This window comes from Nerophis lumbriciformis, linkage group LG13 (assembly GCF_033978685.3).
Source record: "Nerophis lumbriciformis linkage group LG13, RoL_Nlum_v2.1, whole genome shotgun sequence".
Taxonomy (NCBI): Eukaryota; Metazoa; Chordata; class Actinopteri; order Syngnathiformes; family Syngnathidae; genus Nerophis; species Nerophis lumbriciformis.
This window is the reverse complement of record NC_084560.2, coordinates 34,568,460-34,583,455: the sequence shown is the minus strand read 5'-3', so window position 1 is coordinate 34,583,455 and position 14,996 is coordinate 34,568,460. Positions and strand designations below refer to the sequence as shown.

Here is a 14,996-nt window from a genome sequence, read left to right as displayed (position 1 = left end):
GTCAAACTGTGGCCCAGGCAGTGTTTTAAGTCAAATTTAGCAAGTGAAAAAATAAGAGGTATGACACAGGTTAAGTAAAACTAGTCCTTGTAGTAAACAGGAAGTTGTTTGCAGAGCATTACTGTCAACTAGTGAACTTTCAAAGCTCAATGCCCAGCTCTATGGTTATCATCACACGTTTGAAAAATGAACAGAAAACACTTTCAACACTCCAGTTTTTCTTTCAAATACATACATTCCAATGTTTTTATTTTAACTGATTAAAAAGCACACATGAGAATAAAAATAAATGCTAACCTACTTGTTAGCTTAAAACAAGTCATCGTTCTACAATATTTACAAGCTAAACACACCGAGTGTGTGAGTTAAAACATGGGTTGTTTGGTAAAAAGCAGTCAAAGAAGTGACTTTAAAAACCAAAAACAAAAAGGGCACAGGGGGTGTTGTCCACGGAGCAATCAGGGACGCTCCTGAGCGGCGCCGAGACGAACACTCATCTCCAGAACGACGCGCCTCGTGAGGCCTGTCAGACGCTGATGGACGTCCAACAGCTGCTGGGGAGAACATTGGTTCAGAAGAGGCGGAGTCATCTCGCTGTCCAGAGAGTCCAGCTGGGACAAGAGACCCCATTGAGCCACTGAAGGAGCCTCGGGGACCCCGGTGGGGGTTTGGAGGCTTGAGTGCTCGTCACCCTGCCCGGTGGGAACTGGACCTGGCTGGTCCACCAACTCTGTGGCTGCACAAAGAGATAATCAGATAACCTATTTTTAACCCACAACTTCAAACTCTTCATGGAATTTTTTACTTTTAGAAGACCCATTCAGTCGTGGGAGCGACTTAAATTTGTTGTCTTAATAACTCTGCTGCCTCAGTAACTTGCAACTGCATGCCAAGTTGACTATATGATACCTGCAAGTGATACTCAGAAATGTAAGAAAAACAAGATATAAAGGGGCAGCAGTTATCATCAGCTGACTGTTAAACGTTTAATAAACGTATATTCATTTTATTATTACCTGTATTATTAAGTGAACATCTGATGTTTGTTTTATATTGTTTTGACCTTTAATATCATATTTAATCAGTTATAATTACCTAATAATATATATTCTGTATATAACTATTATTTTCTAAATAACTTATTAAATGTAATCAAATATTTAATTAAATCAACTTTTATTACATACCTTAGTTTGTGTTCCCTTTCAAGTTAGTTGACTATTTTAAAATGCACATTAGTTCCACAAACAGACCAGTGGGTGAACGCATGATTAGAGAAACAAAATTGAAGGTTTTATTCAAAGTGCTTAGAAGGGCCTGATGGGTTAACACACAAGTGTCAAACTCAAGGCCCGCGGGCCATATCTGGCCCTGCACGTCATTATTATATGGCCCGCAAAAGCCTGGAAATAATATGCATCAATAAAATACCTTCTATTTTCTTTCTTTACTTTTTTTTTTTACTAAAAAGGTATTAGGGTTATTTTTGTAGTTTGACAGGGAAAACAAATGGTGCAACAAATATTATATTATCTAACTTTTTGGGTCAAAATCCAAATAAATACTTAAATATCTGCTTAACTTATCCATCAAATTGTACACTATAAAAATGACCATTAAATTTTACTGTAAAATGTAGGGTTTTTTTTTTTTACAGCATATATAAGTTGAAAAAAAACCTACCAATGTTAGTTTTTTTACAGTAAAATTCTGTCGACTGAGCTGCCAGTTTTGTTTCGTTTTTACAGTAAAATGCACAGTTGATGATTTTATGGTACCACATTTTACTATGGTAAAAAAAACTGGCAGCCGAGTTGCCAACATATATAAAAAGAAAACACCATATATTTTACCGGTACAGTAAAAGTCTGGCAACTAAGCTGCCAGTAAAAAAAAAAAAAAAGTAAAATATTTATATTCATAGGCAAATTCATTATTTATTTACGGTTACAAGCAGCCCTCTAATGGCAGCCATGACTGTGGTGTGGCCCTCAATGAAAACGAGTTTGACACCCGTGGGTTAACATCAGGTCTGTGCGATAAAATGATATCAATATATATATATATCGCTTCCGTGACCAATCAATAAAAAATGCGTTCAATAAAACCTTTGATTTTGTGTCTTCTTTGTCGGAAAAAAGCGAAGTTGCGAAGCACAAGCAAAGGCACTCACTTTCTGGTAACTGAGTAATGCAGGAAGTGATCATTGATCAGTGGGCGTGATACGCTAACAGCCAATCAGGTGACAGTATCAACTATCACATTTGGTTGCGCCATCTTGTTGTCTAGCAGTTGATTCTTTGCATGGAAAGTCATAAAAGAAAAAAAAATGTTTTTGAGGATTTTTTTTTACCGTAGTCAGAACTACCAAGACCGTTAATACCACACCGCCTGAGCCGTGCTCATCCTTTAGAGCACAGCTGTAACTTCCTGCCACTAAACCTGCAGAAAAAAGTTATTCTCAGGTTTCTATGTTTACATTTTGCACTATTGTCTTACACTTTATTAAAACAATTTTGACATATTCCTTATTTTGTACCTTCATTTTGACAGATGATTGTTAATTTTGTTTACCGGTACATTGTTTCCATATTTGTGCTGACATTTCCTTTCTGCATTGTTTGCTGAAGAGGTTATAATACATTTTATATATTTTTCCTGGTTCTTATTTTCCATAGGTGATAAAAATATTAATAATTATAGATATCGACCGATATAATACACTTATATTGTGACACAGTTTTCAGCCATATCGCCTAGCCATAACCAAACTACACCAGGTTTCCACTTCTGTTTGTTTGCAGCTTGGTGTCAAAACTGTTTTAGGGGCCCAGAATGCAACTAAACCTGCAGAAAATAGTTCTTCTCAGGTTTCTATGTTTACATTTTCACAATTTGCACTATTTTATTACACTTTATGAAGCATTTCTTACATATTCCTTATTTTTGCACCTTCATTTTAAGAGCTTATTGTTGTTGTAAGTGTTCAATGTGATTTTACTACCGTATTTTCCGCACTATAAGGCGCACCTAAAAACCACAAATTTTCTCAGAAGCTGACAGTGCGCCTTATAACCCGGTGCGCTTTATATATGGATAAATATTAAGATTCATTTTCATAAAGTTTAGGTCTCGCAACTACGGTAAACAGCCGCCATCTTTTTTCCCCGTAGAAGAAGCGCGCGGTGCATGCTGGGATATGTGACGTTTCATTTCCATTTGTGTGTTTATGTAAAGACCCCAAAATGGCTCCTATTAAGTGTGTTGTCTGTCTAATTATAAATAATGCAGACGAGGCGTGTTAACTGAGTTCTCAACGTTTTCTCACAGCGTGCTCATAACCACATTCGAACTCCCAGCATACAACAACGCTTCTCAGGGCTACCGCCCATGCTCGTAACTATCGTTGCATGCTGGGTAGTGTAGTTGTTATATTTGCTAGCTCATAACAGCACATTGAGAGACACGCTTACGCGCTTAATTCAATACTCGCCGTCATTCCGGGTGGATTGACAAAAGACCTCCAGCCGCTAGATATTGGTGTCAACAGGGCATTCGAAGCTAGACTGCTAACTGCGTGGGAACAATGGAGGACAGAAGGCGAACACACCTTCACTAAGACGAGGAGGCAGCGCCAGACGACGCCAACATCTGCCAGTGGATCGTAAATTTGCCCAACTTTTCACTTCGGACACCGAAGACGAAGGATTTACGAATGAAGAATAACTTCAGAAAGTAAGCGCTATGTTTATTTTGTGTGTTGTGACATTAACGTTCGAGCAACATTATGTTGCTATTGCTCTGCACTATTTTGAATTTTACTATGTTTGTGATTGCACATTTGCGTACATTTTGGGAGTGAACAGAGTTGTTAGAACGCTGGTTTTTAATATATTATTAAAGTTTGACTGACCTATCTGACTGTTTTTTTGACATTCCCTTTAGCGCAGCGTAGGCGCGGCTTATAGTCCGGGGCGGCTTATTGGTGGACAAAGTTATGAAATATGCCATTCATTGAAGGTGCGGCTAATAATCCGGTGCGCCTTATAGTGCGGAAAATACGGTATTTTGTTGACCTTGATTGTTTTCCATGCTTGTGTTGACATCTCCTTTCTGCCTTTATAATTGAGGGATTATAATCAGAGGAAGGTTACATTTGAAATAAAATATTAGTGCATGTGCCTCACAATACGAAGGTCCTGAGTTCAATCCCGGGCTTGGGATCTTTCTGTGTGGAGTTTGCATGTTCTCCCTGTGACTGCGTGGGTTCCCTCTGGGTACTCCGGCTTCCTCCCACCTCCAAAAACATGTACCTGGGAATAGGTTGATTGGCAACACTAAATTGGCCCCAGTGTGTGAATGTGAGTGTGAATGTTGTCTCTGCAATGAGGTGGCAACTTGTCCAGGGTGTACCCCGCCTACCGCCCGAATGAAGCTGAGATAGGCTCCAGCACCCCCCGCGACCCCGAAAGGGACAAGTGGTAGAAAATGGATGGATGGATATATTTTCCTCCTGCTCCTTATAGGTAATGAAAAATTAAAAAAACTTGATAGTTTTCAGCCCTAGTTGACGTACATACCCAACGTTTCGTTGCTCTTGTCTTCATCATCCTGGTTGGGAGTCGTGCTGGTCTCCTCCAGCTCTGAGGTCATCATCTCCATCTCCACGAAACTCTTCAACTCCTCAAGGCCTCTTCCTTTACGCTGCAGGAGCGGTCGTCGCAGGTCAGAAGACAACCGAGGAAAAACGGAGCGCACTAAAACGGTTTGCGTGGCACATGTACCTGTTGTTCGTAGGACTTGAGCGCCTTCTTGACGTTGGAGATCTTTGGGGAGCGAATAGGAAGCGTCTTGATCTCACTGGGGGTCAGACAGCTGAGGTCGCCGACTGTTTTGATGTTGCGCGCTCGCACCAGCTGACCGAAACCACGAGACCTGCCAGAAGAACCACATTGTAAAACTCTAATATTAGACTAAAAAATGGCTTCTACTTCCTGAAGATTGAGTCTAAAACCATTACCGTATTTTCCAGACTATAAGTCGCTACTTTTTTCCTACGCTTTGAACCCTGCGGCTTCTTAAAACGGTTTGGTTAGTTTATGGATTTTTCTTCGCTAATGACTATAGTGTTTTGAGTCCAACAAATAGTTTTGATGAAACACCGATAGGGAAGCTAGCTGCGTTTCAATTGCAGTTTTTCGCAAAGTAAAAGCAATACTTAAACATTTTTGACAAAGTACATTTGCAACTTGTAGGTGTTTCCATTAGCAGTTTTTGTGTAATGAGCCGTAATTCTAGACTCCACTTTGAGGAAGATTTTGCAGTCCCTGATGTCAATAGGTGACGCAGGACCTATTTGTCCTGCATTGGCACCTTGTTCGGTGTTTAAATGCCTTCCAAATGCAAAAAAGGTGATTTCATTGTGCTTTGATCAAGAGTGATGGGTCAAATGCAGAGAATAATTTTGCCACACTTAGTGTGTGTGTGATAATCATTGGTACTTTAACTTTTTAACTTTAACTTTTGCGAAACACTTCAATATGGAAACCTCTCAAAAACCACCTCACGAGAGCGCAAAACTGTTTGAGCGATATTTAAGAGGTTTTTTTTAAATGTGTGTTTCCATTACCAGTTTATTATTGCAATATTTAGATTTTGTACATTTCTAGGGGTAATGGAAACACGGCAACTCAAAAGGTTTGTTATTGTTTGTGCCATGGCGCCATCTTTTGGACAAGTTTGCTCACTGCAGGTGCGTGCGGGTTGAAAAATGACTTCCCGTTTCGTTCCTTTAAACGCAAGTCTTCGTCCATAACATTTCTGCCTGAAAAGATTCAACATTCGTCGCTCCAAGCAACGTTTGTAAGTTTTACAATATAACTAAAACAATTCTTACTAAACTGTCCCGTGTTTGAGTGTATATTTGTACATGCTATAGTAATGTAATCAACACATTTACGAGTGTCTGTGTTAGTTTTATTAGTTGTATTACTAACTTACAACAGCATTCAACATAAATTCCTTAGTAAATTCACCAAAACGTTACCGTGGAGTTATTGAGTCTATTTAGCAGATTGGAGAGCTAGCTTGCGCAACTAGTGGGTCCATGACAATGACTTCTGTTTTGTTTGATCAGCCGTTTTACAGGCACCGTTTGGAAACAATTAAGTTATGTAAATAAACATTTACAAAATCTTTCGTACCGGTATATATCTGCGGCATATAGTCCGGTGTGGCTAATATATGGAAACAGATTTATTTATTCTAAAACTCGGAGGGTGCGGCTAAAATACCAGTGCGCTCTCCAGCCCAGAAAAATACGGCAATAAAACAATATTTTGGGAAGATAATTTAATAACATTGAGTATTATTTTGGAAGCAAGCAGGAACGTTTGCCACTTAGACGGGCTCTGGTAGAAATTAAGAGTAAATCCACGTGGGTGTGAAATCTGGGTACCTTGGTTTTTTATCGCCAACAAGAAGTAGTAGGCTTTGTTACTTACAAACAGCACCTCAAAAGTAAGGTTCCTTTTGTATCTACAAGAAGACTCATGAACGACAACGGAATCTTATCCTCGCCAGAACTCACCACATGCTGGAGGATATCTGCGGCAGCACAGCTTCCACAGGTGCGGAGCAGCCAACCAGGGCCGGGTAGATGCAGTCTTTAGGAACGGGGCGGAGCTCCTGGCTCATCTCAGAAATCTGAGAAGACGTGGCAGAAATCAGCCGGCTGTGAAGTTCTGAAGTAGACTAGGCCTGGATTAAAGGGTGTGATCAATCCTACCAGGCATTTCTTAGAGCTCTTGAAACCTGGACTCCGAAGAATCCTGGGACTGAAGATCGTCGAGCCCTTTGTTGGCGTCGTGATTAACTAAAACAGCGGGGCAGAAGGTTGTTAAATTCCAAGTTTCCATTAAAAACTGCTAAAGTAAAGTCTTACTTTGGGCTGTGGGAGGTTGCCAACTTTGGATCTTCGAGGGGAGCTGGTTTGGACGGCAGGGCTGCGGCGATCAATGTCGTCCGCAGTCTCGTGTTGTTGGATTGGATTCGCAAAAGACACACGCCTGGACTGCGTTGCGAGACAAGAACATCGATTATGTTCACAACCAAATCATAAAAAGCATGCATGTGGCCAAAGCGTCACCGACCTTCACTGGAGGTGAGGGTGTCTCCTCCTCCAGGAGTCGCTTCTGGCCTTTCTTCAGGATACTCGATGACGGGGAGGCAGATGGCGACCAGATGCCCTTGGTCCTGTTACTGCAGGGACTCAGCACTATGGCTGGCCCCAACGCAGCCTCAAGATCCTTAATCTTTGCCGGCGAATTGTGGGCGACACTGCTGTGTGTTAAATCAGATGTACAAAGACTGCTTAGAGCAGCATCTGGATCCATGCCTGTGGTCTGGGTTTTCTCTAAAGGCAACAGTTCATCTTTATCACCATCACACACAGGGGCATCTTTTTCTGATACGTCTTCCAAGTCCTGGTTTGGGGAATTTTCCTCAACATCAACTACAATTGAACCTTCTTCTTGGACTTGTCCAAGTGTGGAACTGTCAGGTTCCTCCACGGCTGGAGCAACTGCGTCTTCACGATGACCGGAATCAAAATCCTTTACGGGTTCAATCACCTCAGCTATGCTCTCCTCCTGCAACTTCTCTTGGGACTCACTGGGAGGAGCTGGTGTGTCTGCAGCAGAAGTCTCACAAAGCATGTCCTCCTGACTCTGCTGGGTAGGGAGCTCTTCTGAGTTTATCATTTCTGATTCCAACTGCTGTGGTTCTTCTAAAGACGCATGAGTTTTGGTTCCAGAGACTCTTCGTCTGCTCCGCTTCTTGCGCGGTGACACAATGAGTGGAGTCTCTGCAGTTTCAGGCTCTAATGCTTCAGTATTGTCTATCTGTCTTTCTTTGGAGATGTCCAAAGTCTCTGGTGATTCAGAAAATGAAGAATCTGAGTTTTTTGATAAATCACCATATTCTACTTTCGTGGTTTTCAAAGTCTCTGGAGTTGCAGAATCCTTTGCACCCACTTTTTCAAGTGATTTCAGAGCATTTGGCGATAATCTGGATTTCCTTCGACTCTCTGTGGGCAGTGAAGGATGTTTCCTGGCCTGTGACAATTCTGACTCAGATGATTCAGTAGTAGAAGACCGTCGCCGTGAATATCTGCCCCTCAATGGAGAGGACTCAGTGGATGCTGCACCAGCCAATGACTGGGAGCTTTCTGAAGTACAAGAACAAGCAGCCTTGCTCTTCCGTTGCCTACCTTCACTCCTAGCCTCTGACGAAGCAATTTCTTGAGAACTAGACATATTTTTCCTCCTGGATGAAGTCCTGAGATCACTTTTATCGCCGTCCTCTGAAGATGCCATACTTGGTCTTCTGTATGTTTTTAGAGGTGGCGTTGCAGTGGACGCTGGCATGATCTTTTGGGAATCTTGACTAAGTTCTTCAGGCTTAAACATCTTTAAATCACCCTTTGGTGTGCTCACCGCATCTTGAAACTCACCACTAGTTGAAGAAGAAAACGGAGAATCTCCTTCAGTGGTTTTGTTTTGCTCAACAAAATCGCATTCTTCGGATTGGTCATCCGTTTGAGGCGAGACTATTTTAAGGTCTGTCCCAAAATCTCCTGATTCAGACTCCGTCTTTAAATATCCTTTCTCCAGTATCTGCTGCAGTAATTTAGAAGGTTTGCGAAGATGGTTCTGTGTCTGACTTTCAGAATTAGACTGGTTATCTGATTTAAAGTCAGTCTGACTGGACATCTTGTCAGATGTAGTGTCATGCCCATTAATACTCTCCTCCTTAGGCTCCAATACAAATTTGGCAGGCCGATCATGTTGTTCTTGTGATTCGGAAACATTCAGGGTGTCCGCTTGTAAGTCACTTTGACCAGAGACTTTCTCTGGCTTCTGGAGATCCTCCTCTTCAGACAGCAGTAAGGATTTTGAAGACCGACGGCGCCTTTCAGAATCAGACTGGCTGTCTGGTTTTAAGGCAGTTTGACTTGGCACTTTCTCAGACATTGGTTCAGGCTCCATAAGACCCTTCTCTTTGGGCTCACGTGATAATTTAGAAGACTGGCGGCGTCTTTGTTGTGATTGGCTATCAGAATCAGACTGGGTAGCTTGTTTGGAATTTTTCACAGACTCTGCATTTATACCATTCTCCTCATCAGGCTCTGTTAAAGATTTACGAGACCGGCTGCTCTTTCTCTGAGACTGGCTTGACTCAGACGGAGAGTCCGACTGGTCGTTTGTTTGACTCAAATTTTGGAATCTGCTGCTTCTACTTTTGTTTTCTGGTTTAATGAGGAACTCCCCCGAACTGCTATATAGCTTAACCTTCTTGTGTGATCGGGCTGGGGAGTTCATTTTGTCTGACCCGCTGTCCCTCAGAGACCTCTTCCGTAGTTTCGCAGTGACCTTCTCGCTGGCTAGCTTGCTTCTGGTATTTGGTCTGTTTGACAACATGTCTGACTTCACTGGCTCTTCTTCCGGGAGTAGATGCTTACTTTGTCTGCGGCTTTGTCGTCTCTGCTCGCTCTGAGAAATGGCTGACTGCAAATCAACAAGTGTCTCTTGAGAATTCACGTTCGTATCACTGGGAGAGGTCAGGCTTTCAGACAACTGGGAATCATCAAAAGTCTCTATAGAATCCGCATTTGAATCTGAAGGTGTCACATCCATTGAGGTGACGGTCTCTGCAGGATTCACCATGACCGCATCCTCAGTCTGAGTGTCTGGGATGACATCTTCATCTACAGTTTCATCACTCGGAAGCCTCTCAGTCAACCTGACAGGCTTGACTAGCCTTTCACTATCCACTTTGGGCCTTCGAGGGGACTCTTGGATTTCACTCACTGGACACTTTAGGGTCTTCTCACAGACACTCTCAGAGTTTTGCAGACTCACTTTTTGGGATGCCTCGGGAGAAAGATTATCGGAGTTTGTCGAGGGTTCCTGGCTATTAGAGGTCTTAACTCGGGATCCTGTGAAGGTGGACACAGTGCTGGGGCTCGCAGGCTTTCCCTCGGCATATTTCTCCAAAGTAATGAAGTTCTGACGTCTGCTGCCACTGCTGGACTTCTGAGGAGTTCCAGAGACTGACGTGTTGGGACTGGTCGTCTTTGCAGGCTGTGCACTTGTATCTTCAGCTCTGACGTCACTCTTGGCATCGTCCTCCATGGAAACATCGGTCGACTCAGGTATCATCTCCGGCTCCTCCTCTGACTTTTTCTCGAAAGCTTCAAAGTCTTGAGTTTCCTTTCTTTGAATGTCAGAAACCTCACTCAACTCAGCACCCTGAGAAACCAAAGACAGTTTTTAGACAGATGAAATGAGGGTTTTTATGTATTTCAAAGTTTATTTACCTTTTCAGGAGTTTCCTGGGCAACATCTTCTTCAGTTGGTGGCTGGCCCCTTTGGGAAGATAATTTGACATAAGTAAAGCTTCAAGACACGTGCACATAAATACTCAATGTTTTACTTACACAGAGTCTTCCTGACTTTGTGTGTACTGAGTGAAAACGGTGGTATCCAAAGAGGCATCGAGGTTGTTGTACATAGCAGGTATGTCCACCCTTTGAAGCAAAAATATGTTTTTAATAATACCAATAGAAATATTTAAAAAGACAACGGATCAATCAGACCTTTTGGTGCTTTTGACCTCCTTTTGGTGCTCTGTTAAAACTCTCTCCTTTGTCTCAGGAGGAATGAAGACAAAATCAACAGAAGCCTGCTCTTCCAAGACCTCCCTACGGGGAACCATCGGGGAGCCAAAGTCCAGCTTTGTCTAGAGAAAGGAAATGTGTTTAGCTCTGACATAGGAAGGCAATGTTGCGAGACGAGACTTGGATAAAGACTTACGGAGACCAGTTTGGAGGTCTTGATGTAGCTTTGGTCATTTGCCACAGCAGACTTTCCCTGGAGAGAGTCCCTCTTCCCTGCAGAGGCGACTGGCACACCGCTGAGTATGGTTTCTAACTGGGAACTCTCGCTCTGCGGGGAGACACAACAGCTAAGAAAAAGTGGCACCAGAAGAAAAGTAGGAGGAAAAGTTGTAACTCACAGAATACTGTCCACTGAGATCATCAGGACCACTGATGGCTTCAAACCCGGGAAGAATGATGGGAGTCTTTTGCTTCACCTGGGTCAAGATGGGTCTTTGAAAAAATAAGTACAAAGAAATGAACCGGCTAGGAAGTTCAAAACTTGATTTGCAGCAGATTACTTGAAGCAGCGAAAAACTTCTGATAAATTAAGGGATCTTTGACTAGCGAAGGGGTGGGAAACCCGCGGATCTTTAGCGCCATGGCTCTCTGGAGCTTTTTCAAAAATGTCTGAAAATGGAAAAAGATGAGCGGCCACTCCTTTCTCTCATTTTGTTCACCAAACGTTTTATGCTATGCGTGAATGCAAAAAGGTGAACTTTGTTGATGTTATTGACTTGTGTGGAGTGTTCATCAGGCATATTTGGTCACTGCATGACTGCAAGGTATTTAGGCTAGCTTTATGTACATATTGCATCGTTATGCCTCGTTTGTAGGTAACGTATTTTTCGGAGTATAAGTTGCACCTGCCGAAAATGCACAATAAAGAAGGAAAAAACATATAAGACACTGGAGTATAAGTCGCATTTTTTGGGGAAATTTCTTTGATAAAAGCCAACACCAAGAATAGACATTTGAAAGGCAATTTAAAATAAATAAAGAATAGTGAACAACAGGCTGAATAAGTGTACGTTATATGACGCATAAATAACCAACTGAGAACGTGCCTGGTATGTTAACGTAACATATTATGGTAAGAGTCATTCAAATAACTATAACATATAGAACATGCTATACGTTTACCAAACAATCTGTCACTCCTAATTGCTAAATCCCATGAAATCTTATACGTCTAGTCTCTTACGTGAATGAGCTAAATAATATTATTTGATATTTTACGGTAATGTGTTAATAATTTCACACAAAAGTCGCTCCTGAGTATAAGTCGCACCCCCGGCCAAACTATGAAAAAAACTGCGACTTACCGTATTTTCCATAACTATAAGTCGCAGTTTTTTTTCATAGTTTGGCCGGGCTCCAGTGCGACTTATATGTTTTTTTCCTTTTTTATTATGCATTTTTGGCAGGTGCGACTTATACTCCGGTGCGACTTATACTCCGAAAAATACGGTATTTGAGTTCATTTAATTTACTTAAGTCTCTGTGTATTTAATTTATATTTGCATGTCTCATGACAGATTAAATATATGTAATATTGGCCTCATATCTGATAGTTGTTCTCACACACACACACACACACACCTGAGCTTCTCCGGATACGTCAGGCTGACGGTGTTGGCGAAGGTGGAATTCCAGAAGTGTGTGACGGCTGTGCGGTGCTGCTTGTTTTTGTGCGAGAAGAGCACACAAAGCAGTGGAGAAAGCAGAGCCAGGAGGTCGTCATCATAGGCAAGAGCAGAGCGGCTCTGGATGCAGTTCAAGATCTCGCTCACAAGCTTCTCCATCTGCAGGAGCACGCCGTTATGATAGCATCTTAATTAGCGATTAAGCCATTACGCTTCAAGAACACACCTTGGTAAGAATCTGTGATGTGAACTCGGGCGGCTCGCCATCTGCTTTCTGATAGAGGACGGCGAGAAGCTGGATGGTGGAAGTGAGCAGCTCCTTGGCGGCTTGACCAAGCACCAGGTTGGTGAAGAGGGCGGACAAGATGGAGAGCAGTGCCGTGCCCGTGCTCTCGGACGGAACCTCCTCCTGGCCAGCCAGGTACGCATCTAGACACTGAACCAGCAGGGTCTCCAAGGTGGACAAGTTCCCGAGAGCCTTGCTTTTCTTCTTGTTCCAGGTTCCTGGAGTGTGGGGAGCTGCAGCAGCGAGATCATACAGCATTCATAACAAGACCGGAAGTCATGGTCCTGCAGTGCTTGAGTGACTAGAAGGATGAACTTACACTTTAACTTCTGCTGGAAGTGTGGCGTGTACGGGGAGAAGTCCACACATTCCACCATGACGTGCAGGATGCAAGAAGTCGCCATCAGCGAGGATGGAAGCTGAGGAAAGCCGCAACAAGGTTGATGATAACATGTACTTAATATTATGCCAGAATATCAAAGCAAAAATAGCTGAGCTGAATTTCTATGTATAAAACCCAAAACCAGTGAAGTTTGTTGTGTAAATCATAAAAACAGAATGCAATGATTTGCAAATCCTTTTCAACCTATATTCAATTGAATAGACTGCAAAAACAAGACATTTAATGTTTGAACTGGTAAACTTTGTTATTTTTTGCCAATATTAGCTCATTTGGAATTTGATGCCTGCAACATGTTTCAAAAACTCTGGCAAAAGTGGCAAAAAAGACTGAGAAAGTTGAGGAATGCCCATCAAACACTTATTTGGAACATCCCACAGGTGAACAGGCTAGTTGGGAACAGGTGGGTGCCATGATTGGGCATAAAAGCAGCTTCCATGAAATGCTCAGTCATTCACAAACAAGGATGGGGCGAGGGTCACCACTTTGTTAACAAATGCGTGAGCAAATTGTCCAATAGTTTGAGAACAACATTTCTCAATGAGCTATTGCAAGGAATTTAGGGATTTCACCATCTACGGTCCGTAATATCATCAAAAGGTTCAGAGAATCTGGATAAATCACTGCACGTAAGCAGCAATGCCCGTGACCTTGGATCCCTCAGGCTGTACTGCATCAAAAGGCAACATCAGTCTGTAAAGGATATCACCACATGGGCTCAGGAACACTTCAGAAAACCACTGTCAGTAATGACAGTTCGTCACTACATCTGTAAGTGCAAGTTAAAACTCTACTATGCAAAGCCAAAGCCATTTATCAACAACACCCAGATACGCTTCTCTAGGCCCAAACTCATCTAAGATGGACTGATGCAAAGTTGAAAAGCGTTCTGTGGTCTGACGAGTCCACATTTTAAATTGTTTTTGGAAACTGTGAATCAAAGAGTAAAAGAACCATCCGGATTGTTCTAGGTGCATAGTTCAAAAGCCAGCATCTGTGATGGTATGATGGTATGAGGGTGTATTGGGGACCCAGGCATGGGTAACTTACACATCTGTGAAGGCACCATTAATGCTGAAAGGTACATACAGGTTTTGGAGCAATATATGTTGCCATCCAAACAACGTCTTTTTCATGGACGCCCCTGCTTATATCAGCAAGACAATGCCAAGCCACATTCTGCACGTGTTACAACAGCGTGGCTTCGTAGTAAAAGATTAGACTGGCCTGCCTGTAGTCCAGAACGGTCTCCCATTGAAAATGCGTGGCGCATTATGAAGCGTCAAATACGACAACGGAGACCTCAGACTGTTCAACAACTTAAGCTGTACATCAAGCAAGAATGGGAAATAATTCCACCTGAAAAGCTTCAAATATTGCTCTCCTCAGTTCCCAAACATTTACTGAGTGTTGTTCAAAGTGGTAAAAATGCCCGTGCCAACTTTTTTGCAATGTGTTGCTGCCATTAAATTCCAAGTTCATGATTATTTGCAAAAAAAAAAATACGTTTCTCAGTTCAAACATTAAATATCTTGTCTTTGCAGTCTATTCAATTGAATATAAGTTGAAAAGGATTTGCAAATCATTGTATTCGGTTTTTATTTACCATTTACACAACATGCCAACTTCACTTGTTTTAGGATTTGTAAATCGTACCTGCTGTATTCTCCACATTAAAATACATAAAACTTGTTCTCCTCACATAAAGATTGTGAATGATGGATTGTTTGGGCTTCTGATTGGCGAATGTTAAAGAAGCACTTTAGCCTACAAATGTATTTTGGAACAGATCTTGAAAGTTTTTCATTTCAAAGATGGCTTTCCTGTTGCTCAAAATGTACCTTTTCAGGCCGATGTATTCCGTTTGTTTTTGACAGAAAGGAAACAAATGGAAATACCAGCTTTACGTTGGACTGTGATGATATAGTACTATAGTGTCACATGCAC

The 14,996-nt window shown here is 42.1% G+C and overlaps 1 protein-coding gene across 1 annotated transcript in view; it reads right to left on the bottom strand.

Moving 5' to 3' along the window:
* Nucleotides 1-215: 215 nt before the first annotated feature.
* Nucleotides 216-14,996, bottom strand: part of rif1 (replication timing regulatory factor 1) — a 53,591-nt gene continuing 38,810 nt past the window's right edge. Inside the window, exons 21-35 of the mRNA XM_061970935.2 lie at nt 12,969-13,068; nt 12,590-12,882; nt 12,320-12,522; nt 11,077-11,170; nt 10,875-11,006; nt 10,658-10,800; nt 10,499-10,588; nt 10,379-10,427; nt 7,152-10,310; nt 6,944-7,072; nt 6,788-6,874; nt 6,590-6,705; nt 4,785-4,935; nt 4,581-4,704; nt 216-736 (exon numbers count right to left, since the gene is read on the bottom strand). Coding sequence (XP_061826919.2) covers nt 459-736; nt 4,581-4,704; nt 4,785-4,935; nt 6,590-6,705; nt 6,788-6,874; nt 6,944-7,072; nt 7,152-10,310; nt 10,379-10,427; nt 10,499-10,588; nt 10,658-10,800; nt 10,875-11,006; nt 11,077-11,170; nt 12,320-12,522; nt 12,590-12,882; nt 12,969-13,068 — 5,148 coding nt within the window. The 3' untranslated portion in view covers nt 216-458. The remainder of the gene's footprint in view (nt 737-4,580; nt 4,705-4,784; nt 4,936-6,589; nt 6,706-6,787; nt 6,875-6,943; nt 7,073-7,151; nt 10,311-10,378; nt 10,428-10,498; nt 10,589-10,657; nt 10,801-10,874; nt 11,007-11,076; nt 11,171-12,319; nt 12,523-12,589; nt 12,883-12,968; nt 13,069-14,996) is intronic.